This window comes from Urocitellus parryii, chromosome 15, assembly GCF_045843805.1.
Source record: "Urocitellus parryii isolate mUroPar1 chromosome 15, mUroPar1.hap1, whole genome shotgun sequence".
Taxonomy (NCBI): domain Eukaryota; kingdom Metazoa; phylum Chordata; class Mammalia; order Rodentia; family Sciuridae; genus Urocitellus; species Urocitellus parryii.
Genome location: NC_135545.1, coordinates 6636568 through 6664261, shown reverse-complemented (window position 1 = coordinate 6664261; position 27694 = coordinate 6636568). Strand labels below are relative to the sequence as shown.

Sequence of the window (27694 nt, the reverse complement as noted above, 5' to 3'; positions counted from 1 at the left end):
ATGAATGGATGGATGGATGGATTATTGGATGGGTGGATGGATGGATGGATGGGTAAATGGATGAGTAGAGGTGGAAAAATGGAAGCCAACTCTATTGACCTATTTTGCAGAAATGCAGAAGAGGTAAAAAGAGGTGAGGGTCCTGCCTGGGGGTTTGGAGTGGGGCTGGGGGCACCAAGGGTGGAGCCCCATTGATGGGACGTCACCCTCCTTCTCGCCCCTGCAGACCATGGCAGCCGTGACCCTGTCGGTGCCCGGACGGAAGGCGCCCCCCAGGCCGGGCCCTGTGCCCGAGGCGGCCCAGCCTTTCCTGTTCACGCCCCGAGGGCCGAGCGGGGGCAGCGGGCCTGGCGCGGGCAGCGCCCCGCAGGTGGAGTGGACGGCGCGGCGCCTGGTGTGGGTGCCCTCGGAGCTGCACGGGTTCGAGGCGGCCGCGCTGCGCGATGAGGGCGAGGAGGAGGCCGAGGTGGAGCTGGCCGAGAGCGGGCGGCGCCTGCGGCTGCCGCGGGACCAGATCCAGCGCATGAACCCGCCCAAGTTCAGCAAGGCCGAGGACATGGCCGAGCTGACCTGCCTCAACGAGGCGTCCGTCCTGCACAACCTCCGCGAGCGCTACTACTCGGGCCTCATCTACGTGAGTGGCCGCGCGAGGGCCGTGTCCCGGGGAGGGGGCGCAGGGTGTCAAGGTCCCCACCTGCATTGACGTCTGTCCTCCAGGTCCTGCGACTGTGCCTTCCCCAGGCCAAACACTAGCAGGACAGCCACTGGGGTGTCCAGATGGTAGATCCCCTGGGTTTAATGACAGGAACCAAAGAGTAGAGAAAACTCCATGCTCCGGGTTAATCTCCCTCAGACAAAAACCAGCCTATTATTACCCCATGTTATATAAGAGGCAACCCAGAGAGTTATAATATTGAAAACTAACCTCTATTAAGTATTTGATAAGCACGCTTCTAAGCTTTCTAAAGAACACTGTCTCAAAAAAAATTTAACAATCATAAAGCATTTGGTCCCCATTTTACAGATAAAGAAACTGAGGCACAGAGAGGCCAAGTTCCCTGACCAAGGGCATCCAATTACACCTGGAAGTCAGGAAGGGTCTGGGTCCAGGCTTGAGAGTGAGATGGGACTGACTCTAGTGAGGCTGACTGTGGTGTCTGTCCACCTCTGGGCTCATCCTTTAATGTCTGTCTCACTATTGAAACTTTACAGCAAACAGATGGTGGAGGGCAGCAGGCTTAGTCTTGCTTCATGTGGGAACCCTCTGGCGAGTTCTTAGAAAATACCCACATCCTACCTCAGACTGTTTAAATCTGGGTGTGTGACTTTTTTTTTTTTTTAATAAGCTTCCAGGGAGGTTCTAGTGGGGTGATTAGTTCATTCATCATAGGGGCAAACAGGATCGGAGAGCATGACAAGGAATGTCCACAATTATAATGAAAAGCAAAAATAATGGCTGGCTAGCAAATATTTATCAAGCACTTATGAAGTGCCAAGCTCGGGTCTGAGCGCTGTGTGTGTTATCAGCTGCCCTCTAGGGCAGGGTCCGTTGACACCACCTGATGTTCAGGAATGTTAACTGCCCTGGGCCTGGGTCACAGGGCTGTGGAGGAAGCACTCCTGGATTCGAACCCAGAGCCACCTCTGAACACCCGCCTAGAGTGCCAGGGAATCTCAGCCTGGCCCCTGCCCTTCCCTGTCCAGGGCCACTAGGCACAAGATGAGGGTGTTTTGAGGATGTTTGATTCCCATTTGGAGACAGGGGCCCTGGGAGGAGCTGCAGCTGGCATGGGGGTGGCTGTGGGGCTTGGCTCAAGGGCTCTCTGGCCCCGGTGGAGCTGGCACCCTCTCCAGACTCTTTGCCCCAGGGCACTGCTGAGGCCCCGGAGGTCAGAGTGGCACCCCAAACGTTTGGCCACTATTTTCCTTTGAATGAGCACTCTGAACCCTCACCACCACCTCGTGGGGTCTTTGCTGCCATCTGTGTTCTTCAGATGAAGCCTCAGAGGGGCGGGGGGAGGGGGAGTCCTTGAACCAACCCCGCAGCTGGGAACTCTGCGGCTGGATCTGAACCCAGGTCAGGAACCCAGACCCCAGGTCCGAGCCGCTGCGCTAGGAAGATTATCAGTTCGTTCAGTGGGAAAACTGTAGGCTTGAGCAGGGGCTGTGGCTAGAGAGCCAGAAACTTGGGTCTGGAAGGTGGTTCCAGAAGTCCAGCGGGAAGCGAGGGGGCCCTAATAATGGTCACTAGTGCTGAGCGAGCACCCGCTTCCTGGGTGCCCCACCGCCATCTACAGGAAGCCAGGAGGCTGGGATTGTCACCTCCGTCTCCTCCTAGCCTGGAGGGGGAGGCCATGGACCCGGGAGGGGCTGGTCACAAGTGGAGCGAGCAGTGTTCCTGGATCCACTCTGGGTCCTGTGGTCCTGCTTGCACGTGGCTCGCCCTGTGTGGGAAGTCTTTTCCTGTCCCCAGTAAATGAGGACAGGGACACCCACAAAGGCTGCTTGCTAGGCAGGGTCAGCAGAGACTCAGCTCCACCCTTCTTGTCTTAGGACCGTGCTTAATACACACCCGTGGTCCAGCTGGTGGAGGGCAGAGCGTGGAGGCCCGGTGGAAGGTGGGTTCCCAGGGCTCCAGAAACCCAGGTTCCGTCCTCGAGAACCTGTTGGCCTGGAGTTGCTGAGGAGCCCTTGATGCAGGGGTGCGGGGGAGGCCTTTTAAGGCGCTCCCCGAGTCTCTGGAGTACACCTCAGGCCATTTCGCCCTCAGAACCCTTTGAGGTGACAGGGGTTAAAACCCCATTTCCCAGGGCTGCATACTGAGGCTTAACGAAGGTGAATTTTGGCTGGGGGGGTGACTCGGGGGCAGAGCGCTTGCCTAGCACGCGGAAGGCTCTGGAATTAATCCCCAGCTCTGCAAAGCAACAGAAAAAGAAAAAAAAAAGGCAAATCTGTCCTGCAAAGTCCCCCAGAGCTAGAAAACCCCTCCTCTGGTTTCCAACGCAGGATGGAGTGGCTTCCAGGAGCCAGCCCTGGGTCCCCAGAGGGACAGGTAATGTGAGAGGCCCAGAGCCCATATTTGGAGTGGCGGGCCCTGCCTCCGCCTGGCTGCGTTTTATTCATTATCTCTAATCCCCGGCCTTTGTAATGAGGCGGCTGTCTCCTTGGTTTCTCAGGAGGAAACTGAGACTGTGGGGAAAGTTGCCGGCTGAGGAGGGGAGCAGGCTGCCTCCGGAGCCCGGGAGCTGGGTGGCCCTTCCAGACCCTTCCACTGGGCTCCCCCAGCTGTGCCCTGGCAGTTCGGATGTCCCGACCCTCCCGCGGTGCAGCGGCCTCTACGCCGTCCCCTGGCCTTGTTGGTCAACTCAGGTTTCCATCCTGGGTGTTGCCCTGGGAGCCAGGTGTGGCTCGCGGGAGGGGGCTGGCGCAGGGGTGGGTTCCCCAGCCAGCCAGGAGTGGGGGCCGGCGCCGGCGGCCATGAGATACCCACCCAGGGAATGCGGTCCGGCCACCCCACCCTGGAGAGCCAGCCGAGAGCTCCCGAGAGCCTTCCAGGCGAGGAGAGCAGACACCCAGCAAACCGGTTGTGCTGCTCCTGGCTGCCACCCGCCTGCCCTCCCTCCGTTAGAAGCTTGGCACCTACCAGCCGGCGGCCTGTGGTGGCCACACCCTACCTGCTTGAGAAGCCCCAGTTGTCTGGGAGTTCAAAGCAGCTCTGCTGCGAACCGGCTAAGTAACAGCCAGCCAGTTAACTAGCTCAGTGCATGACCAACTGGCTGAGCCGCTGACGGTTCAATGGTTAGTGAAGACGATAGGCAGCAATTCTGCTTGATGACACCTGTTAGTTTCTTAGATTGTGACGAAGCCCCAAATCTGGGCCTAGAGCTCAGGGTGCCCAACTCAGTGCAGGGGTACACACTTGTCATCCCAGAGACTTGGGAGGCTGAGGCAGGAGGATCATAAGTTGGAGCCAGCCTCAGCAACTTAGTGAGGCCCTAAGCAGCTTAGCACGACTGTTTGGGGCGGGGGACACAAACCTGCAGTTCTGCCAACAGTCACCTAAGCAGACAGGTCATCTGATGGCCGTAGGGAGCACAGACGGGTTCCTGTTGTGTCTCCCTGCGGCAGATGCCGTGGTGCTGAGGGGAACGTGTAAACCTGGCTCTCCCAGCCCAGCGCAGGCGGCCGCTCCTCTCCCCAGCCCTCCGCCCCCTGCTTCCCTCATAACACCTGGGAGTTGGCCCCACATCTGTGCACCAAGAGCTGGTGGGAATCCAGAGTGGAGCGTGCACTCAGGTCCCTTGTGGTCTTCTGCTGCCACAGAGGTGCTTCAGGGGGACCCTGCTCACGGTCCCTTCCTGCATGTCAGTTGAGGCAGGCTCAGGCTGTGACCCAAGTCTGACTGGCTGCAAAGCCCATTTCCTCTCCTGTGGGGACCCTTGATCTGCATAGCACCTTTATGTAATTTGGGAAGCTTCTTTCATGTCATTAGCCTGAAGATGTTTATAACAGACATTCAGATCTACATTGTCTGGTATAGACAGGCCTGGTCCAGATGCCCTCGTGCAGTGCACAACCTGCCCAGCTGTACCCAGTGGTTTTGTGCTGCTCTCGGCCTCTTACTGAGGCCCTCTTCCTTCCTGCCTGCTGCAGACATACTCAGGCCTCTTCTGTGTGGTCATCAACCCATACAAGCAGCTTCCCATCTACACGGAGGCCATTGTGGAGATGTATCGGGGCAAGAAGCGCCATGAGGTGCCACCCCATGTGTATGCAGTGACAGAGGGGGCCTACCGAAGCATGCTCCAAGGTGAGTGTGGGCTGGGGCTGCAGGCTGCAGCGAGAGCTCGTCACTGGGTGCTCTCAGGAGCCGGGGCTGAACCCCAGGCCGGGCATTTCCGACTCTGGGGGCGGGTTCTTGGGGAACTGGAGGGAACACGAATGGAGGCCTGGGCAGCCAGGCGCTGGGTCCTTCCACACAGCCCTGCTGTGTTCCCCTTCTTTCTGCCATGTTGTTTGGAAACCAACTGGTGTCGGGCTTCTACAGGAATTTCCCTTGAGAGACGGTAACTCCTAGAGTGTCCATTCATTGGACATCGGGGCTGAATTTCAGACCTGCTGTACCTTGTCATGGGGTGAAATGCAACCTTGAGACAGATGACAGCCAAGGCTGCTGTGTACAGCTGGTCAAGTTGTGCACTTCCAAGGGCGTCCTAAGGATGGGTTCCCTGACAACATGGAGCAGTCGGGTCAAGTTACAGAATTAGTGTACCTAACACACTCCTTATGTATCACCTACTTTAGTAAATATTTAGTACATAGTAAGTATATATTAGACTCACAACATTTTACCTCTGATTATATCCAATGACATGGTAGCAAACAGCAGTGTGTGTGGTAGACGTATTGTATTGATCCCCTGCATTTCTACTGTGTGTTATTAGAACACACGCACGCCATCTAATGTGGTGGTCCCCATAGCGGGGTCAGCATTGGCAGCTCCCCCTCCCCCCACCTGCCGAGTCCGACGTTCTGGGGCTCTGGGGACACCCAGCAGTGGGCATGTGCTGCGGGGCCCGGCGGCTGCTTCATGCTGAGGGTTGGAGAGTCACGGGTGCAGGGTGCCTGGGAGGGGCCTCTGAGTGTGGGAGAGTGTCCTTCCAGGTGATGGGTTCAGGCCCACGTGACCCAGCTGTGCGTGGTGACAGCCAGCCGCGTCTGGCCATGTAACGTAACCTTGTTCCTTATTTGCTTTCCTCATAATCCCGAGCTATTGTCACCTGCCAGCTATTGTGATATCTGAGGGATAAGCAGCCCAGTCAGGCGAGCCCGCACGCCCGCATCTCTCCCAGACCTGCTTCTCCGGGAGCCTGCCTGGGCCCGCGCGTGGCTGGCTCTGGGTGCGGGCTGCGATTTCCAGTTGTCTTTCTGATTCCGTTTCTGTTCAACTCCGCTGTGGTCTGAGGGCAGCCGGGGTTCGCTCTGGATCCCCCCCAGCCCGTGCGGTGTGTCGGGGTGCAGAGGCCCCGTCTGTCTTGAGATGGTCGAGGGCGGGGGTTCCGCTGCGGTGTGTGAGGCTGGTGGCCCACGGTGCCCGGCTGCTCCACGGGCCCTGGTTCAACTCTGACCTCCTGATCTTCGTCCTGCCCGTCTGTCTGTGTTTGTGCAAGGGATGTTGACGTCCCCAACTGGAATAGTGGCTTCCGCTGTTTCTCCTGGCGGTCCTCTGTTTGTATGTCGCTGGGTTACATCATTAGCCTCGCGGTACCCGCTGTCTCTCATTTCTAGATGGGGACACTGAGGCACGGAGCAGTGCAGCCACTCTGGGGTGACACCGGTGGGTGGGTGGCTGGGCGCTGGGTCTCTGTGTCCTGCTGTAAGGTCTGGTCCCTGCTGGGCGAGTGGAGGACATTCTCCCTGGGCTGCTGTTTCACGTCCTCTTTGTCAGATGTGGCCCCAGGCCACAAGAGAACTAGCCAGGTCTCAACGCTGTGTCCCTATGACACCCGAACCAGGCTGCTCACCCCGAGGTCCCGCTGGGGGCAGCTCATCCTCCCCCCACCCCTTAAAACCACACAGACCCTTAATGAGGCTCGAAACCCAGCTGCCCCCTCCCACCTCGCCCCCGGGCCTCTTCTGTCTCTCCACCCCTCGGCTCAGCCCTCCTGCAGGCCCTGGGGCTGTGTCCTCCGCCCGCCCCAGTGCTGCCCCTGTCTGAAAGGTCACCTCTTCTGAGCTGGCCTGCTCTGTCCCCATGCCGTCCCCTCCGAACCCAGCTTCGGGCCTGGCTCTATCCACCTGAGGAGCCAAACACGTCTTTGGTGTTGGTTCCCGTTTTGTCCTTCCCCCGCTGGAGCTGAAGCTCCATGACACCGTCCTGTCCCTGAGTCCTAGGCGGCTGGATTTTAGCAGGTCATCCTTTGCGTGGGAATGATTCTGCAGGGCCCAGGTGGGCAGATCGGGGCTGAAGTTCAAGACTTCATTCTGTGTCTTTGAGTCTCTAAAGCCCAGATGAAGTGGCACACAATAGGGACTCAAATTGTGATTATGATCTGTTCAGTGGGGTTTGTGGTCTCCATTTCCAGGTGAGGAAACCAAGGCACAGAGAGGGGCAGCTGCTTTCCCAGGGTCACACAGCAAGCAAGAGGCTTAGTCAGGGAGGGATATTAGAATCCAGGAGTGTCGTGCAACAAAACCCAATCATTTCCTTACCCTTTGGACCAGAGGGTCCTGTGGGAGAGCCCCTCCCACATGACATGCTCCCCTTCTTTCCTCTACAGATCGCGAGGATCAGTCCATTCTCTGCACGTGAGTAATCTGGAAGGACTTCCTGGAGGAAGAGGGTCCCGGCTGGGCATGTTCTCTTTGCAGTGGGCAGGGCAGGGGCTACCTGGCCTCCTTACCCAGCCTTGTGCTTCCCCGTGTTCCCCCACAGCGGGGAGTCTGGAGCCGGGAAGACAGAAAATACCAAGAAGGTCATCCAATACCTGGCCCACGTGGCATCATCGCCGAAGGGCAGGAAGGAGCCTGGCGTCCCCGTAAGCCATCCAGCCTTGGGACACCCCAGGCCTGGCCAGGAGCATCGTCCCCTCTGTCCTGGGTTTTGCTCCCCACACACTGCCTGCCTCCCTCACGGAGCTGCTGTCTCCTGCCCCTAGGCTGCCCGAGCACCTACCGCGTGCCTGAGCACCTACTGTGTGCCTGAGCACCTACTGTGTGCCTGAAGCATCTACTGCATGCCTGAGCACCTACTGTATGCCTACAGCACCTACTGTGTGCCTGAGCACCTACTGTGTGCTGCAGTGGTGCTGGGAGTGAGGCGGGTCCATACACAGATAGTCCTGAATGGCACCCAGCACTCTGAGCCTGACTGTGGTGTCCATGTGCCTGGGCATGGGGTCTGCATGGCCGCCTGTGCTGCTCCCACTTCCCACATCTCTGTCCTGTGACTCAGCAGCCCTGAAGCAGGGCCTCTGTCTCCCCGAGGTAACCATGAGAAACCCCAGGCAGGGGCGGGTGAGTCCTGCTCGCACCCTAGAGTGGGATCACACCCGGGCCTGTGGCCCCGCCCCGTGCCATCCCACTCCACAATCCTGGTTCCTCTGCCCCCTGGCCCTGCCTCTGTCCAAGGCCACCTGTTCACCTGTGTGTCTGTCCACGTTCCATGTGCTGTGTCCTGGTCCATGTCTCGTGTCCCGTGACTTCCTCAGGCCTCCGCCAGCACCGTGTCTTATGTGAGTAGCAGGGAACTGCCTCCAGTCTTGCTGCCCCTAATGTGCCCTGGCCACCCAGCCCGCGGTCATCTGGTAGAGAGGGTCCAAGAGTGATTGCACCAGCCAAGGACTGCGCACAGTAGGAGTGCACTTATCAGTCCTACTGTGTGCACGCCAAGGCCCATGCTGTCATTTGGTGCAACCCTACTGTGTACACACTGCCCCCTGCTGCTGTTTACAGTGGCCCTACTGTGTGCATGTACCCAGGCCCCATGCTAACATGGATAGCCCAGATACCAATGTACCTCTTACTGCTGATCCACTGTGTGTCTAGAGGTGGCGGTGATACTGCCTCCACACACGCAGAGCGGGCAGCCGAGCGAGGGAGGCAGACTCATGTATTGAATGCTCATGTGCCAAGCCACATGTTCATTTCGCTTTGCATATATTTTTTCACTCTTCAAAACCGTCCACCAGCTGAGACCATTTCATCCAACTCAAGCAAGATGCAGACTGAGAAGACACACGTGGGCTTCTGTTTAGCTGAGCACCTACTATGTGCCAGGTCTAATACTGAGGGTCAGGAGGGAACGTCAGTGAGGGTCCTGCCATGGAGCAGGCTTGTTGGGGAAGGAGCCCACCCCTTCCTGAATGCCTGCTTTGTGCCGGATGGTTTGAAGAGCTTTTCCTGGATGGTGTAGACTTAGTCTCTAAGTGACACCTGGGCGCATAGGCATCACCACCACGACAAAATCAGACAGGGTGGAAGTCCCCTCTCCTCCTCGCAGTCCCGAGTGGCTTGCGCGGCTGACAGCTTGGTGTGTGACCTGGCAGTCCTTTCCATGTTTACCAACGTGTGTGGAGATCAGAGTCCTGTTTCCTGGTGTCTCTCCCTCCATTTATTTTTGATTAATGGGCGCTGCTCTCCAGCTGGTTGTTTGCTGTTTGGTTCCATCTCCCCTCGGGATGTCTTGGGGGCGCTTCCCGGTTGCCCTCGTGGTAGAAGGAGCAGCAGGACCCGGATGTGGGGGGTCGGGCAGGACCCCCAGGAGGGCCCCTCCCACACAGACGCTCAGCCCGCCCCTGGTCCCCTCTCCCTGACGCCCATGTCCCGCACCGGCAGGGGGAGCTGGAGCGGCAGCTTCTTCAGGCCAACCCCATCCTGGAGGCCTTCGGCAACGCCAAGACAGTGAAGAACGACAACTCCTCCCGATTTGTGAGTGCTGGGGACGGCTGGGCGCCAGGGGTGTGGGCGCTGGGCACCTGGGGTGGGGCCAGATGGGTGGGCTTGCTGAAGGAGGGGGCTGGGCCTGGACCCTGGGTCTGAGGGAGGAGGCTGGGCCTGGACCCTGGGCCTAGGGAGGAGGCTGGGCATGGACCCTGGGTCTGAGGGAGGAGGCTGGGCCTGGACCCTGGGTCTGAGGGAGGAGGCTGGGCCTGGACCCCTGGGTCTGAGGGAGGAGGCTGGGCCTGGACCCTGGGTCTGAGGGAGGAGGCTGGGCCTGGACCCTGGGTCTGAGGGAGGAGGCTGGGCCTGGACCCTGGGTCTGAGGGAGGAGGCTGGGACCTGTGTCCCTGGGTCTGAGGGAGGAGGCTGGGCCTGGACCTTGAATTCTCCAGGGAACCCTTCCCTGGGAACGCACAGTTGGGGTGGGATTCTGGTATCAGTGGAGAGGAACTCAGAGGCATTCCCGCTGTGGGCGGGTGTGGGGTGGGGTCCCTTGGGGTCTGAGGGGTAAAAGACCCTCTCTGAAGCTCCCATGTCGTCCCTCCCAGGGGAAATTCATCCGCATCAACTTTGACGTTGCTGGGTACATCGTGGGCGCCAACATCGAGACCTGTATCCTCTCACAGCCCTGAGGGGTGCCCGGGAGGACCTGGGGTGGCCGAGGAAGGTGGCCCTTTGAATGTGGACCGTACAGGAGGCAGACTCCAGTGCAGGGCTGCCACCCCCCACTTCCTGAGCTCAGATGCAGTGTCTCTGGCCTAGGCAGCAGGGTGTGGGTGGCTGCTGGTCTTGCAGGTGCTGGGCTAGGGGTCCTCATGCTCACCCACCTCCAGTGATGGACTGGAAGGATCCCCAGACTCAGCTGCAGAGCCCTCGGTTGGCTGTGGCTCACCACAGTGAAGAGGTGCCAAGCAAAGTCAGGAGGGGGAGATGGCTCTGGGGGCCAAATCCAGGGAAGCCAGCTAGAGCTTCCAGAACCCTCTCTCAGTGGAGACACTCGAGATGTCTCCTGCGGTGAGGTATGATGACTGCGTCGGGTGTTGTCCAGCCTCAGAGTCTTGGGTGCAGGGTGTTAGGGGGGCTAGTCACATGGCCCTCCCTGCCTAGCATGTGCCCAAATCCCCAACTCCTAGAAGGATGGCAGGTGTTCAGTGCAGACCACACAGATGCCCCAAACATCCAGTCCCAGTGAGCCCCTCCTCAAATAGGGAATGCCAGGGACCCTCCCAGAATCTGGGTTCCCAGGCGCCAGCCCACCTTGCCAGCAGGCCTTACAAGGAGAGGCCTCGGGCTGCCCTGTCTCGCTGCCCTGTCACGCTGCCCTGCACGGCTGGCATGCAGCGCTCAAAGGAATTTCCAGGATGAGACACCAGCCCTCCAGGAGGGCAGAAGGAAGAGAAAGGGAGTCACACCTCCTGGCTTACATACCGCTCCGAGGCTTTGCAGCTGCACCTTGGCCACTCCATTTGCACACCTTCTGCCTCAGTGTCTCCTTCTGTAGGCAGAAAAGGAGCACAGAACCTGCCTCAAGGGGCTCGGAGGACTGTGTGAGTCACAGCTTAGCGAGGGAGCCCACCGCATAGAAAGAGCCATCGTTGCCAGCCATTCATGACTACAGTAGTTAGCCCTGCGCTGAGGGTGATAATCGATTGACAACCATACAGCAATAACGCCACCAACTGTGAATAAGAAGCCACACCCCCACCTTCAGGCTGGCTCCCCGCACCTGGGGAAAGGGTCTCTGGTCAGGCCAGACCAGGTGCTTCTGGGTGCTTCCTGCCTGGCAGGTCATTTTCTCTGGCAGCAGCTCACTCAGAGGTGGTATTTTTAAGCCCCTTGAGCAGATGAGGAAACTGAGGCGTGAGTGCTTAGGTGACATGTCCAAGTCCACTTACCCAGTTAGTGGCACAGTCACTAGCCAGGCTGCAGGTGACTCCACAGCTTTGCAGGGGTACGTGGGCTGGGGGTCCCCTGTCTTGGCCTGGCAACACCCAGGGCTCCTGGGCTCCCTCCTGTCTCTGGCTCCTTGACTCGCCTCCCCTGAGACCTGCTGGAGAAGTCCCGCGCCATCCGCCAGGCCAAGGACGAGTGCAGCTTCCACATCTTCTACCAGCTGCTCGGGGGCGCTGGGGAGCAGCTCAAGGGTCAGCGCACCCCCAGCCCTGCCCAGCCCTGCCCAGCGCTGCTCACAGGGAGGGGTGGGAGCCGTTGGGGGCCGGGGAGGAAGGAGCAGGACGCTCCCTTGCGGCCCTTGCGGCCCTTGCGGCGTGTCGGGTCCTGGGTGGATTCTGCTGCCCTCTGGTTCCAGCTCTCTCCTGACTCTCGCTCCCGCTCGCTGTCCTGGCTCGTGGCTCCGCTGCCTCCTGGCCCCTGCTCCTCCTGGCTGCGTGGCCCCGTGGCTCCTGCTCACACTTCTGACGCTGCGGGCTCCGCTGGCTGTGGCTCCTCTGCCCCTGCTCACACAGCCAGGGTTACCCGGTGACTCCGGCTCTGCTGTGGCTCCGGCTGCCTCTTGCCTCCTGATGGTCCTGGTGTGTGCCCCTCTCGGCTCCTGCGGCCACGCCCCCTCCGCGCCTGTCCCCCACTGCCTGGCGGCTCCTTCCCATTTCTGCTCTTTCACCCTGTAGCTGGCTTGTGCTTCCTCTTGCTCCTGCTGCCACATGGCCCTTCATCACTCAGGGCCACTCTCTGTGGCGTCTGAAGCCACACGTCCTCTGGTGCTGGTGCTCACCTCCCATGGCCTCTGTAACTCTCATTCCCAGCCCCGCTGCACCTGCCAGGGATAGCTCCTGCCTGATCCAGGAGCACCCAGGAGGTGTCTAATGTGTGCTAACACCAGCTCCATGCCCAGCGCTTTCTGCCAAACCTGTGAGGGAAGGACCCTGTCCATGCAACAGAGGGGAGGGCCTGGTCCCGGTCCACCATCAGGGGACCTGACTGTGGCTGACCCCTGACCTCGTCCCCCTCCTGCCCCCTGCAGCCGACCTCCTCCTGGAGCCCTGCTCCAACTACCGCTTCCTGACCAATGGGCCGTCATCCTCTCCGGGCCAGGAGCGGGAGCTGTTCCAGGAGACGCTGGAGTCCCTCCGGGTCCTGGGATTTGCCCCTGAGGAGATCACCTGTGAGTGAGCCCCAGCCCAAGGCCGGGGCCGAGGTGGGGGTGGGGGGCTGGCTCATCTGCTGAAGCATTTATCAAGTACAGGCCCTGGGGCCATGGACCCTGCCTTGGGGAGACTGACGGGCAGATAAACAAGGGTTTCTGTGGTCCACTAGAAGATGATGAGAGCGTGGAGGAGAACAGACCAGGGGGCGGAGAGAGGGGCTGTGTCACCCGGGGCTCAGGAAGATGCCTGGAGATGGGGGTATTTGAGCAACGAGGGAGGCGAGGAGGTGACCGTCAGAGATGCTGGGGGAGGGTGGAGGAAGCAGCCTGTGCCAAGGCCCTGGGGAAGGAAAGTGCCACACTGGAGGCCCTCAGTCCAGCGAGTCTCAGGCAGGTGAGGTGATGGCGCTGGTAGGGCCTCAAATGCTGGCCTCAGGGTTGGGGCTTGTGCTGGGGCTGCTGGGGCACCCTGGGGACTCTGGGAGCAGGGACAGGATGAGGGCAGCTCTAGGAGAAGAAAGACGCCTTGGTGGCGTGTGAGGACGCACGAGTGGAGGGGTGGGGGCCACCTGGGACGCTGGCTGGGGTCTGCTGGCAAAGCCCCCACCTTCTTCAGTGAGTGGTTTGTCCCGCCCGTGGCTCTGCATGTTGTGTGTTTGTCTGCTCCAACTGCGGTGACACAGAAATCGAGGCTCTGGCTGTTCCCAGACGTCTGGGACCCGGGGGTCCCCAGGCAGATTGGTTCCGTTTTCTGCCTCTGCCCTGCCCTGGCTGGCTTCTGGCAGCCACTGGCAATCTCGGGTTTTCCTCGGCCTGTCCGTCCGTCCGTCTCTGCCGTCGTGTTCACGTGGGGTTCTCCGGGTGTGTGTGTGTCCCAGATCCCGCTTCAAAGGACGGGGGTCACCCCGCAGCCTCCTCTTAACTCAGTACATCTCAGTGACCTTGTTTCCACAAAGGTCAGTTCGGAGGACCTGGGGTTGGGCTTCCACACATCTTTTGTGTGTTTGGGGGTGTGGACCCTGTCGACCCAAGGCCCCAGGTGGGGAGGTGGACTCCAATGTTTTCAAGGTGGCCTAAGGTCTTGTGTCGGCTGAACGCTGAGTCTTTAGCAGAGCTGGGGAGGAAGATTCTCCTCTGGTCCCTGGCACTGTAGGAAGGAGCTGTTGTTGCTCGGGGTGGCAACGGGAGGTATGGAGTGCCACTTGGCCCTCTACCCAGGCGGAACAGCTCGGCCTCTTTGGTCACATTGACACAGCCCTCCCCCGCCCCGCCAGAGTTTCCAGCCGGGTTGTGTAAGGCCCCAGCAGGCCTGTCCCAGCAGCTGGGCAGCTGGCAGACATGTCCAGCCCCAGCCCCATCCTGCAGGTCCTGGCTGACCCCTCCTGCCACCCCCTGCAGTGCAGTGAGCACAGCCAGCAGCTCTGATTTCTGCATTTCCAAAGCAAAAATTTTGGAGTAACCTGTGCCTTCAAGAGACATGGCCAGAATGGGGCCAAAGGTCAACTGAGAAATCCAAGTGTCCTTCCAGCCCTGGCCCTAGTTTCCCACCTGTCTCCTTCAGAAGTGCTTCAGACACATAACAAGACGTGTACAGCTGTACCCCTGTGTCCACGGCGTGCCAGCTCTCCCACGGGATGCCTGGGACCCTCACATAAAGTGGCACAGTGTTTTTATACAACCCATAGTCCCCGCCCACATGCTCTGAATCATCTCCAAATGACTTGCAATACCTAATATCAAAGAAAATGCTATGCAGATAGTTGTCACATTGTGTCACTTAGGGTTAACTGATGGGGAGAGTCTTTACGTGTTCAGTACAGGTGACACATTTTCTCATGTTTGACTCGAGTCTGGCCGAGTGTGCAGATGCGCTCTCTTTCAGTAGGGAGGCGCTCTCCGCCCCGGGCTGGCGTTGGCCGTGCTGCTGATAAAAATGCGATGCTGTCGTCTACTGCATTTTAAAGCTGGTTGTTCTAGGAGGGTGCCTGGCTCCCTGGCCTCCCACCAGGTCCCCAGGGCTTTCAGAGGCAGGCACTACAGGTTAGCACCTGGCACGGCCGCCTGGCAGCTGGCCCAGCTTGGTGTGGTCTGGTCTTCTTGGTCTGGTCTTGGTCTGGTCTGGTCTTCTTGGTCTTGGTGTGGTCTTGGTCTTGGTGTGGTCTTGGTCTGGTCTTCTTGGTCTGGTCTTGGTCTGGTTGTGGTATGGTCTTGGTGTGGTCTTGGTGTGGTCTTGGTCTGGTCGTGGTCTGGTCTTGGTGTGGTCTTGGTCTGGTCTTGGTCTGGTCTTCTTGGTCTGGTCTTGGTCTGGTTGTGGTGTGGTCTTGGTCTGGTCTTGGTCTGGTCTTGGTCTGGTCTTCTTGGTCTGGTCTTGGTCTGGTTGTGGTGTGGTCTTGGTGTGGTCTTGGTGTGGTCTTGGTCTGGTCTTGGTCTTGGTGTGGTCTTGGTGTGGTCTTGGTCTGGTCTTGGTGTGGTCTTGGTCTGGTCTTGGTCTGGTCTTGGTCTTGGTGTGGTCTTGGTCTGGTCTTCTTGGTCTGGTCATGGTCTGGTCTTGGTCTGGTCTTGGTCTGGTCTTGGTCTGGTCTTGGTCTTGGTGTGGTCTTGGTCTGGTCTTCTTGGTCTGGTCATGGTCTGGTCTTGGTGTGGTCTTGGTCTGGTCTTGGTCTGGTCTTCTTGGTCTGGTCTTGGTCTGATCTTGGTCTTGGTGTGGTCTTGGTGTGGTCTTGGTGTGGTCTTGGTCTGGTCATGGTCTGGTTGTGGTGTGGTCTTGGTGTGGTCTTGGTGTGGTCTTGGTGTGGTCTTGGTCTGGTCTGATCTTCTTGGTGTGGTCTTGGTCTTGGTCTGGTCTTGGTCTTGGTCTGGTCTTGGTCTGGTCTTGGTCTTGGTGTGGTCTTGGTGTGGTCTTGGTCTGGTCTGATCTTCTTGGTGTGGTCTTGGTCTTGGTCTTGGTCTTGGTCTGGTCTTGGTCTGGTCTTGGTCTGGTCATGGTCTGGTCTTCTTGGTCTGGTCTTGGTCTGGTCTTGGTCTTGGTCTGGTCTTGGTCTGGTCTTGGTCTTGGTCTTGGTGTGGTCTTGGTGTGGTCTTGGTGTGGTCTTGGTCTTGGTCTGGTCATGGTCTGGTCTTCTTGGTCTGGTCGTGGTCTGGTCGTGGTCTGGTCGTGGTACCGGTGGCAGAGGCTCCACCTATGTGTGGGGGCGTGATTCTGCAAGAAGTGGACCTCAGACCTTTCCCTAACTTAACACTTCACGGCATTTCCTTTCTGTCACTGTTAGAGTTACAAAGACAAACCGGATGGAGCACAGCCTTGCCGGGGAGGTCCATGTGGTCCCCTGAGCACGTCTGTAGGGCCAGTTCTGAGAGGTGAAGTGTGGAATCCAAGGGGGCAAGGAAGGTTTTGTTTGTATCCAGCTTAATGTTTCTTTTTGGAAGCATTGGGGATTGAACCCGGGGTGCTCTACCACCGAGTCCTCGTCTGTTTTTTATTCTGGCTAAGTGGCTGAGGCTGGCCTTGAACCTGTCTGTGATCCTGCCTCGGCCTCCCAAGTTGCTGGGATCCTAAGTCTGCGCCACTGCATCTGGCAGCTTAAGAAATTCTGACAACTTTATTTCAGATACAACTTATCATACCATTTGTTTCTCTAAAGGGTACAACTTGGTGGCTTTAGTACAGTCACGGCCTTGTGTGCTGTCACTGTGATCATTCCGGAACATTTTCAGCAGCTGAGAAGACCTGTCACACCCCTTGGCCAACACCCCAGCTTCCTGCCCTGGTCCCACCAACCACAGACCTGCTTCCTGCCTCTGTGGATCTGCCCACTCGGAGCCCTCATGTCAGGGAGATGGTGCCACTTGGGTCCTTGTCTGGCTTCCCTCACGCAGCGTGGTGTGTTCAAGGGTCCGCGCTGTAGCACGCGGCATGCTTCAGTCCCCCTTTTTGCAGATTAGTTCAGACTTCATCTCTTTACGGTGGCAAGTGTCAGACAGGTGTACAAGCAGGGTGGAAGGACCCCGTCACCGCTCCAGCAGTTGTGGCCTTTCCTGTCACCGCCCTGCCCACCTCCCAACTTGTTTTTACTGTAGGGAGCTACCATGCTGCCATCCATAAGATGGTGCTAGTTTCCAGTTACCCCAGGAGCGCCTGTTGTCCCCCATCCCTGCCAGCAACCACGGTGGGAAGCCATTTGGCTTTGGCCAGTGTAGCTGGTGGATGGAGCCATGCTACAGTTTTATTTCGTGCTTCCCTTGAGAGGAGTGCAGCCCATCACCTTTTGGTAGATGCTGCTTCTGACAGAAGAGGAGACGGAGGGTCAGGGCAGTGGGTGCCTGCTCCAGGGCTCACCTTAATTCAAGAGGAGGGGACAGAGTTGTGGAAGAATCCAAAGTCAGGCCATGATCCGTTTGCCGAGAAGCAGATGGATACCTCAGTGTCACCCATAGGCCGTCCAGGCGGAAAGCATTGGGGCCTGTTGAGGCAGGGCCTCCTCCACCCACATCAGGTCCTGTCTTTCCTTGCCAGTCCTCAGCACCAAGTGTGCCAGGCCCAGAGATTGTGCTGGGGACACAGGGAGGCATGGTAGCGTCTCATGTGAGCCAGGCTCAATGTCACCAGCCCCCATGGTCCCCCTGCCGGGGCTTGTGTGTGATCAGAAGCTCTGAAGTCCTCAGTGAGCGCTGACCACCCCGTCCTCAGGGCGTCCCCTTTGCCCAGGCACTTGACAAAAACAAGATTCCTGAGCTGACCTCACGGGACATTTTCAAGGCCACCAGGGAAACCTGAGTCAGGACGGGTCCTAGCTGATGTTCGTCAGGCGAGATGGGACAGGTGATGGGGACGGGTCTGGGTGGAGGGCATGTCCTTATTGATCTTTTGAGATGCGTTCCGAGAAGAGTTATCACTAGGGGTGAAGTGATACCCTCTCTGGGGTTTGCTTTAATGCATTCCTGCAAAAACAATCATAACTAGCCAGAAAGAGGAGATGGGGGCAAGGATGGCCGACCTGTGGACCTGTAGAACCTGGGCTTTGGGGGCCTGAGGGGTCACAGAATCTTCTAGGAAGTTCTCATAGAAAGAAGTTAAATAGCCCACGTGCACACGGGGCTGGGCCTGCAGCTGCCTCACCAGAGAATCCAGGGAAAGGTGGAGTGTGGCTGTGACTCTTCCTTAAGGGAACTTTGTCCCGTGTTCTGAGTGATGTTGCACTGATAGTTATAACCACCCCGCCAGCGGTTCCCACAGGAAGTTCCTGGGGTGTTGACAGGCCTTGCTCTAGGGACACACACAGGTTTTCTGGCTCACCTAAATTTTGGGATGTGCAGGGTTCAACAGCTTCCCTTGGGAGCTTTTTGAACCTGTACCCTGCAACCCCGGGAGGTGACAGGAAGCTGGAATATTCAGCAGTCAGGACTGTGGAACCCTTCCTCAAGGTTGGCGTCCCGTGGGACGCACATTGAGAAACAGGTTTCCCTGGCTCAGAATGGGCCTTGGCAGTACTGGGCAGGAATGTAAGTCCGAGGCAGGCCTCAACTCAGAGGGTCCCAGTCTGCAGAGGAGACAGATTTAGAGAGAGGGAGTCTCTATCCAGGGGCCTCTGGGCTACAATAGGGGTGTCCCAGGCTCAGGAGCCACCACATGGGCCAGAGGACACAGTGTCTGTCTCCTGCGGACCTGTCGATCTGTGCTCATGCCCTCATCCATTTGCATATTGATTGACTTGTGATTGATTCCTTCCACACACACTGCCTGGACCTCCCCAGGAGCCGCATCCTGTGCTGGGCCTGCCGGGGGAGGAGGCCTCAGACCAGCCCAGCACTCTGACCCCAGGGAGCCCGAGGTGGAGTGGCCGTGTCACATCCCTCTGCTGCTCCTGCCTGTGGCCCTTCCTAGGTGTGATGGTGATGCTCACGGTAGTCCCCGGGGTGCACCCCCATTTTACAGCCTAGAGGATCAAGGCCCAGATGAGGGAAGGGGCTGCCCATCATATAGGGGTCAAGGGCATGGACTCCAAGTCTCAGCTCCCCTCCTTACTTTGAAGGGCAAATATTGTCAGTTTCTTATTTTTTAAAACTATTTTTTTAATATTTCTTAGTTGTAGATGGACACAATGCATTTATTTTTATGTGGTGCTGAGGATCCAACCCAGGGCCTCACACGTGCGAGGCGGGCGCTCTACCACTGAGCCCCAGCCCCAGCCCCTCAGTGTCTCATTTTTCCGAGTCTCATTTTCCTCATCTGAGAGCAGGACTATAACAGTCTCCTGAGTCCTTTGGATTTGGGGACTCCGATTGTTCCAGACATCCCCATGCACCTTCTTTTGCTGGGCATGATTCCAGGCACTGGGGACATACCTGAGACTCCCACCCACCCTCCCCCGACCCTGCTGTTGGTCTTCAGGTGGAACAGCATGGAGCTGGAGACAGCGCCGTCCTCGCCACCCTGCCCAGTGGTGTCCCCTGGAGGACTCAGTTTTCTCATATGTGAAGTGGAAATGGCGACAGACCCCAGATCGCAGGGCTGGCCACTGAGCACATGCCTGTTGCACACAGGAGGACACAAGGCCTGTCCTCTCTGTCCCCAGGCTGGCTGAGACCAGAGCTTATGCCCTGCCCCTGCCTGGCCCCAGCCTTCCCCCTCGTCTCCCCTCACAGGTGGGTTCCCTCAGAAGTGGCCCTGGGAGCCCCTGGTGAGGTAGCAGGGCTGCCTCATCCTGTCCCTCCTCCTGTGCATCCAGGTGCCTGCTGGCCTGTCCCTGCCGCAGGGCTACTCCACCTGCCGGCCTGTGTTCTCCAAATACCTCAGCCCAGGAGAGACCAGGGCCTGGGGCAGGATGGGAGGAGGCCCTGTTAGCATTCCTGGGGCCCTCACTGTCCCTGTCTACTCAACCCCCATCTCTGAGAGGGCAGCTAGAGGACACTGCCCAGTGGGGGAGTCTGAGGCCCAGGAGGCCACCCAGATTTCCACAGCCACATGGCGAACTCCGCTGGTCAACAGTGAGCCCCATTTGGCCAGCTCTCTGCTGTGTATCGTTAATCTGTTGATTCGTTAGGCTCAAGGTGGACTTTGCCAGAAATCTGCAGGAGAAAACTAACGGGCCCAGACAGACGGAGCCCTGCCCCGTGGGGTGTTCAGACTAGCAGGAGCATCGAGGGACCCAAATGAGTTAAAATTGGACCTGCCAAAGGGTGGAGAGGTGTCGGCATCTGGCCCCCCAGGAGGCAACGCTTGGCTAAGTCCTGTGCTTGGGCAGAAATAACCAGATGCAGATGGTACAGGGATGGCGTCTGCCTGGCGGCAGCTGTCTGGGCAAAGGCCCAGGGGCAGGAGCGAGTGTGTTGGCGGAGCTGGGAGCAGGCTGCCCGGCTGGTAGAGCTGGATCAAGGTGGTGGGCTGGAGGGGCTGGGGGGCGGGGAACCCGGTGCCACGGACCCTGACACCAGAAGCAGGGGCGCTGCAGAAAGAACTGTTCCCCGCAACAGGCCAGAGGAAGTTCATTTGTGAAAACACTTATAGAGTGCTTACTGAATACAGAGGGCAGGTTTGGGGGTAGATGGGAAGTAAGGAAGGTCGTTTCCACAAGGAATTGGGGTTTCCCTGGAGACACAGAAGCTAACATTTGTTACACACCCTTCAGACTTCACCAGGTGCCCCACGGGCTTTACCAAGACCTTCTGTTTTTTAGAATTCACGTTCACGCCTGGTCCAGGATTCCGCGTCACCTTTGAGATCACACCTCTGAGTCGAGCCCTTTAGTCTGGGCCTGTTCCTTATCACTCATGGCCCTGGCACTTCTGAAGAGGAGACTGGTGGTGTGGTCTCACTCTGGGTCCATTTCCACGGGGTTAGATGCCAGTTTGTGGTTTTGGCAGGAGTGTCCCAGAAGGCATGCCAGCCCCCTCCCCTCAGCCCACACGCTCCTCTTCCAAGTCAACCTGGTGCTGGGTGTGACATGAAAAAGCACACGTGGGTCCCAAGCATGCAGCCCCCGGGACCTTCACAAGGGGGCATCCTGTATTGACAGCACCTCAAAGGCCCCCCCCTGTGTCCCCTCACACCCCCAACACACCCTAAGTGCACCCCCCTGCCGCCTGCTGACAGCGAGGAGCTGTTTCTCTTGCTCTTGGACTCGGTGCAGATGAAGTCAGCGCCCACCTGCATGACTTCACCGAGTAAACAGATGAGGCAGCTTCCCGCAGCGTTGATCCTGGCATTTCCATGAAAGCCCCAGGTGCAGACAGCCTGCCCAGGCGACCCCCTGCCTCGGCTGCTGAAGGATTCGGGAGGTTCTGGAAGGGCAGCCACATCTTGATAACGCCCGCAGCCAAGCACAGGCTTCCCTGGGATTGCAAAAGGGGCCGCCCTCCTGGAAAATCTGTTATTTTAAAAACCCGGAATACTTTTGTGTTCATCTGCAAAACAGTTGCGAATTAGAATCTCAGAAAATCACAAACCATTATTTCATGCACTCAGATGTCCCATGGGACATTTAGAAGTCATCTAGGGTGGGAACAGTTCTTTGTGATGCAGGATGTTTGGGACTGGATAATAATGAATGTTTGGACACCTGGGACACTCCTGCCACCTTCAACCCCTCCCCCAGGAGACTGCAGGACCCTCTTCTCACAGGCCACCAGTACCACCCTCCTTGTTAGGCTGCATTTACAAATCCACCTGTTCAGTAGATTTATTTATAAGCCCCAAATCAGTACTCCTGCTGTTTCTGTGGGCACTTGCTGTCGGTGTACAACAGGGCAAAATTTGTGCCAGAGAACAGTCAATTGCAGAGAGGTGCGGCCCACGGTCTTGCTTGGTCTCTCATTCTGTAAACCGTTTCCCTGTCGTGGTGTATTTAGTAGAACGTTTTCACGTGTTTCTGCTTTTTTGTTGGTGATTTCACTGTCTAAAAATGTCGCCTGAGCAAGTGTTGAAGTGCCATCTAGCGTTCTAAGAGCCTGAAGGCTGCGATGAGCCTCACCCTGAGTCTGGTGAACCTCACGGGAGTGTGCGCCAGGAGCTCAGGGCGCACAGGTCTGCAGAGTACTAGATCAATAAGGTGTCTCTAGAGAAACGCATGAAACACGAGGTGACTTATTGATCAGTTGGTGAGAACGTAGTGAACAGAGCTCGCAAGAGCCAGACCTGGCGTTTCCACCGAAGCCTCGGTCCATGTTCTCATCCGCGGATTCAGGGCCCGCGGTGACCGTAGACGGGAACTAGCGCCAGTCCCGAGAATCCAGGGCACTTTGTTTTCTCCCATTTCTCCATTGACAGGTGGATCTTACCTGGGATTTTCAGTCAGTGGTTTAGAAACCTTTGCGTAGCCCTGTGGACCGTCCTCGTTCATTTCCACTGTGGGACGGACCAAGGGCCAAGCAAACCCCCTGAGTGCTGGTGAAGCAACCCCAGCGCACATTAGCGGCCTGCGTTGATCCGGTCTCGTTTTCAAAGGCCTGTCCAGGTCCAGACAGGTTTTTAGTCGAGGGGTGGTGGCATGCTTCGCCTTAGGGTTGTCAAGTTTAATTTTCAAGTGGCCGGTGACATCTGGCTTTGTCGCCCCCAGCTATGCTGCGCACGGTGTCCGCCGTGCTCCAGTTCGGCAACGTGGTTCTCAAGTCGGATCGGAACACGGACCAAGCCACCATGCCCGACAACACAGGTACTGCCCCCGCGAGACCTGCCCATGGGGTGGGGCCCCCTCCCCAGCCTCCCGCCCAGGGCTACTCTGACTCCCTGTCCCTGGCAGAGGCCTGCCCCAGTCACATCCCGCGTTCTTCCCGTCATTCGAAAAAGCTTGAGCTCCGCTGGGCCTTTCCACGAGCCCAGCAGCAGGGCGCCCTGCCCACCGGCCCCTCGGAGAGAGCCACCCATAGCATTTGGCAAATCTCCAGAACTGTGCCCTCTGCTTATATGCCTTATTTTTTTTTCCTTTTCAAAAGCAGAATTATAGTCAATATTCCTTTTTTTAACCAAAATGAAAATATCTATGCTTCTGAATTATTACATACTAATACAGGATGGAAGGAGAAAACCTGTTGAGACAGAGAGAAAATGCCTGTAACCATATCTCTGAGAAACGACTGCTCTCTGGGTTTTGCTGTGTATCTGTACTAGTGTGGATGTAGATTGTCACAGAAATATGGTCATATTTCACATGGCTCCCCCTAGAGATCAGAAGAGCCTTGTGCCCTGGTTATAAAATCCTATGGGCTCATTTTCAAAACCTGCACAGCCCAGAGCATCTGAGGCAGCGGGGCGACCCCAGCAGGCTGTGGGCTGGGGGACAGGCAACCCTATCTGGGGCCCTCAGGGCTGAGTCGGGAACCCAGCAAAGGTGCCATGCACATGCACATTTTTGCTTTATGAAATTGGGACCAGACCTCATAAACTCTCTTGAAACCTGCTTTTTCCTCTTAGTGCATTGAGGGCAACTTTTGAGGTTGTTAACTATACAGAGATTTCTTAATCTGGGGTCCACCGGTGGAGCTGTACGTCTCTGTCATTGGTCCCCTTTGAAATCTGTGCAATTTTGATTTCTGCATTTGCAAACATAAATCAGAGAAGCACTCTGTGGGCTTTTTTAGCAGATGCCACAGGGCCCACAAGGCTGGGAACCCATGAACAACACTCTGTTGACGGCTGCATAGTGCCCCACGGCCTGCTAACCACCTGCTGTTTTGAGCCCCGTCCTTTAGCTCTGAAACTCCACATGTGGAATGCACAGAGACCCAGCAGAATCCGAATGCTGGGCTGGGGCATGGCTCAGGGTAGAGCTAGGGCTTAGCATTCCAGGCCCTGAGTTCCATCCCCAGCATCTTGAAAGAAAGAAAGGATTAGAAACTGCAGTCACATGCCCACACCAAAGGAGAAATTTAAATCCTCCTGTCCTCACCTCTCGGATGTAATGACCGATGACATTTTGATGCTATTTCCTTCCGGCGTTTATCTTTAATGCTGAGGCTGAGCATTTGTAGTAACTGTTCCCCATGATGGAAGTGACAGAGGCTTGAGGACATTTCTTTATTATGGGTTTAACCCAGAAACGTGAAACTCCCTTCCAGCACAATCTCGCCCTTCTCCTGCCCCGCATTGTGCTGTCCATGCATTTCTCCCTGCAATTTTTACCTGTAAAAATAAGATGGACTTTGCATGATTCTTTTAAGACATTTGAGAATTAAATGAAAATTGCAAAGTATTGCACATTTTATTCAAGTTCATAAACTATTTCCCAATATAATGCCCCCCCCATTATTTTCTTGGTAAAACACATTGAAAAATCAAAAGGATTTATGTTTCATTACTAATTCTTTTGGCAGTACTGGGGATTGAACCCAGGGTTGCTCTGCCACTGAGCCACATCCCCAACCCTTTTTATTTTTTACTTTGAGACAGGATTTACCTAAGTTGCTGAGGCTGGCTTCAAGCTTGCAATCCTCCTGCCTCAGCCTCCTGAGCCTCTGGGATCACAAGTATGCACCACCCCACCTGGCTTGAAAAGGATTGATTTAGAATTAGGTTGTGTTTCTGCCGACGTCAAAGGATCCCATCCTGCTCCTTCTTCTACCCGCAGTCACTGAACTCTAGGCTATTCGCTGGCCTCTGTTAGGAACAAGGGTGTGATGAGCAGCGTGGTCTTTGCTCACGTCCTGGGTCATTTTGTCTGGTTATTAATTCTCTAACTCCTACCGTAACTGGACCGGAACATCACACTTAGGACTGAAAACACCCCACGGAGAAGCCCCGGCTCTCCACCCGCCCCCTCTTGGTACTGATGGTCTGCCTTCCTCCTTTCTCTTCAGCTGCACAGAAGCTCTGCCGCCTCCTGGGACTGGGAGTGACCGACTTCTCCCGTGCCCTGCTCACACCCCGCATCAAAGTTGGCCGAGATTATGTGCAAAAGGCCCAGAGCAAGGAACAGGTAGGCGGGGCCTGGCACTGGGGCCCCAGCTGGGGAAGACAGAGTTTGGGAGTGATTCGGACCCGGTTCCACTGTCAGCTGGGGTTTTTCCGTTAGTACCCAATTTTCATATGAAGGAACTGAGGCACAGAGAGGTTTATTTTCATGTCTGAAGTCACACAGCCTTTAAGTGTTAGAGCAGGGATTCCAGCCCAGTTTATCTGGCTCCGGAGTCCAGCTCTTAACCCCGACATGGAAATTGACTTGAGGCATGGCCGGACTGGTGAGCCGGCCTGCTGGGAGCGCTTGGCCCCATCGTTGGCAGCAGTGGGGCTTCCTTCATGGAGGGCTGTTCTTGGTGACGTTCGTAACCAAGAAGCTGGGGGTGAAGCTCGAGGGGCCAGGACTCAGGGCCCAACCACGGTCTCCTCCATGGCCGGGGACAGGCTGGGGCCTCATGGTGCTGCGTCCCCGTCCATCGCAGGCCGACTTTGCGCTGGAGGCCCTGGCCAAGGCCACCTACGAGCGCCTCTTCCGCTGGCTGGTGCTGCGCCTCAACCGTGCTCTGGACCGCAGCCCCCGCCAGGGCGCCTCGTTCCTGGGAATCCTGGACATCGCAGGCTTTGAGATCTTCCAGGTCTGTCGCTTGGGCTGGGACCGGGCTGCCAGACTCCACCGCTGCCGCTTCCCTCGGGGGTCTCTGCCACGCCCCTGTCCCTCTCTGGCTGGGCGACGGTCCCTCTCAGGCCCACCCCTGTGCCGCTCACCCCTGTGCCGCTCCCCGCAGCTCAACTCCTTCGAGCAGCTGTGCATCAACTACACCAACGAGAAGCTGCAGCAGCTCTTCAACCACACCATGTTCGTGCTGGAGCAGGAGGAGTACCAGCGCGAGGGCATCCCCTGGACCTTCCTCGACTTCGGCCTCGACCTGCAGCCCTGCATCGACCTCATCGAGCGCCCGGTGAGCTGCGCCGGCCAGTGCCCTCTGCACCCACCAGCCCTGGCCTCGGGGCTCCAGGGGCTTTGGCGCCCCCATTGGTGCTTCTTAGAGCCCTGCCACCAGGAGGCAGTAGGGACCCGGAATGCCCTGCCACAGGGCCTTGTCACTGGGTTCATGAATGAATCTAACTATTGTCCTCACATCTGGTTCTAGGCCCAGGTGTTGCTTGTAGGACCTAAAAATCAGCAGCAACCTAAGTGGCCAATATTTGGGGATCCGTCTTACTCTCCCCTCTTGTCCATGGTCAGGCCAACCCTCCCGGACTCCTGGCCCTGCTGGATGAGGAGTGCTGGTTCCCTAAGGCCACAGACAAGTCATTTGTGGAGAAGGTAGCCCAGGAGCAGGGAAGCCACCCCAAGTTCCAGCGCCCGAGGCACCTGCGGGATCAGGCTGACTTCAGTGTCCTGCACTATGCAGGCAAGGTAGGGGGCTGGGGATGGCCTGGGGACAAGCGGGCAGGAGTGGGGATCGGGGGTCTCTACTTAGCTGCAGGGACGGGGAGGACGCAGAGGGAATGCAGGGCCCTTGATTTCTAGTCACAGACAAACAGGGGTCAGGAGAGCCCCGGAAGGAGCCAGGACTCCAATGAAGTCAGGAAAAAACTTCCTCCAAGAGGGATATTTGCAGGGTTTTGATAAATGGGTAGGAGTTCAGAGGGTGTGCATTTTTCAGTCATTCAGCAAACGTGTGCAAAGGCCTTTTGTGTGCCCTGCTCTGTGCTGAGCATAGCTGGAGACATAAGTCAAGTAGGGTTTCTGTCCTCACGGACTTCCTTATTGGGAGGGATAGAGTACAGGCTGTGAGGATGTGAGGCTGGCAGGAGCTTTAACAGGGGCAGCTACGTGAAGAGGAAGACCAGGAGGCCTCCACGGGAATACTCCTCCATCAGAATGGCCCACTGACGTTTTCTGTAAAGGGCCAGACAGCAACAGTGTCAGCTTTGTGGGTCGATGGCCTCTGTCACAGCGACACAGTTTTGTTGTAGCATAAAAGAAGCCACTGCTAACTCAAAAGAACACTGTATCCAGTAAAACTTTCCTAGAAAGAGGCTGCAGGCTGGATGTGGTCTGTGGTCTTAGTGAGGAGGGGCCGCAGGCAGCCAAGAGAGGACATCAGGAGGTGGGTTGTGCTCTCCAGGCACAGAGCACAGGCGGATAGGGTAGGGGATGTTGTTCCCACTGCGGACACCAGGTGGCGCCCACGCTCTGGTCCCTGGGAGCTGCCTGGGGCTCAGCTGCCCAGGGAGCTGGTGAGCCCAAGACACACGGTCTCTCTCTGGCTCCATCAGGTGGACTACAAGGCCAACGAGTGGCTGATGAAGAACATGGACCCACTGAACGACAATGTCGCAGCCTTGCTTCACCAGAGCACTGACCGGCTCACGGCAGAGATCTGGAAGGACGGTGAGGACCACCTTCCCAGGGCCTGTCCCTGGGTGCCTGCACATCCCTCTCTCTGCTCACAGTGTGGCCATTTTGATGAGCTCTCTGCTCAGACCCAGAGCCTAGGGCTCACAGGTAGTGTTTCCAGTTAGTGGCGGATAGAAGTATCATTTGTTTGATATCTTCAACCAGCATCCCATTCAAGGATAAAACACTCCCTTCATCAGAAGCAACACATTGATGTCTACTATTGATTGGCCTGCTGTCAATCATTGTTTTTAGCAATACTAGCCTATGCAATCAGACCAGAAAAGAAATAGGTACAGTCATCCCTCAGTTCACTAGGACTTGGTTTCAGCATTCCTTTTAAGTACCAAAGTCTGTGAATGTCAAAGTCCTTTGTATACTATGGAGGATTAGTTGCATACAACCTACACACATCTTTCTATATACTTAAAATCATCTCTAGGTTAGTTATGATACCTGATATATTATAAATGATATAAATAATTATTACTCTGTATTCTTTAGAGAATAATGATGCCCCCCCCCCAAAAAAAAAACAAGTGGTAAATATTGAGTATGGATGCAAGAGGTTTTCTCTGAATATTTTCAATCCACTATTTGTTGAGTCCATGAATACAGAACCTGCAGATATGGAGAGCAAGTTGCATATGGATATTCTAATGGAAAAGGGAAACTTATTTGTAGATCTATGTATAAACATATGTAGGAATACTTGTAGACAAATGTTCCCTAAAATAAATGAGGAGATTCTACTAAAAAGGGATTAACAACTACAAGAGAACCTAGAAGAGGATTCTTAGGCTCATTGGCTTTGGGTCTTTGCTTTCTTCACTTGATTACAAAGTCCCCTTCCAGC

At 56.8% G+C, this 27694-nt stretch overlaps 1 protein-coding gene across 3 annotated transcripts in view; it reads left to right on the top strand.

The window, feature by feature from the left end:
* The window catches only part of Myh14 (myosin heavy chain 14), a 71389-nt gene that overhangs the window by 4636 nt on the left and 39059 nt on the right, over positions 1-27694 (top strand). For all 3 annotated transcript variants that reach the window (XM_026406419.2, XM_026406422.2, XM_026406420.2), the window contains exons 2-15: positions 227-634; positions 4654-4810; positions 7281-7308; positions 7436-7538; positions 9337-9429; positions 9990-10053; positions 11487-11585; positions 12422-12562; positions 22096-22191; positions 24332-24450; positions 24914-25066; positions 25217-25390; positions 25678-25851; positions 26718-26832. In XM_026406419.2, the coding sequence (XP_026262204.1) occupies positions 230-634; positions 4654-4810; positions 7281-7308; positions 7436-7538; positions 9337-9429; positions 9990-10053; positions 11487-11585; positions 12422-12562; positions 22096-22191; positions 24332-24450; positions 24914-25066; positions 25217-25390; positions 25678-25851; positions 26718-26832 (1921 nt within the window). In that variant the 5' untranslated portion in view covers positions 227-229. The remainder of the gene's footprint in view (positions 1-226; positions 635-4653; positions 4811-7280; positions 7309-7435; positions 7539-9336; positions 9430-9989; positions 10054-11486; positions 11586-12421; positions 12563-22095; positions 22192-24331; positions 24451-24913; positions 25067-25216; positions 25391-25677; positions 25852-26717; positions 26833-27694) is intronic.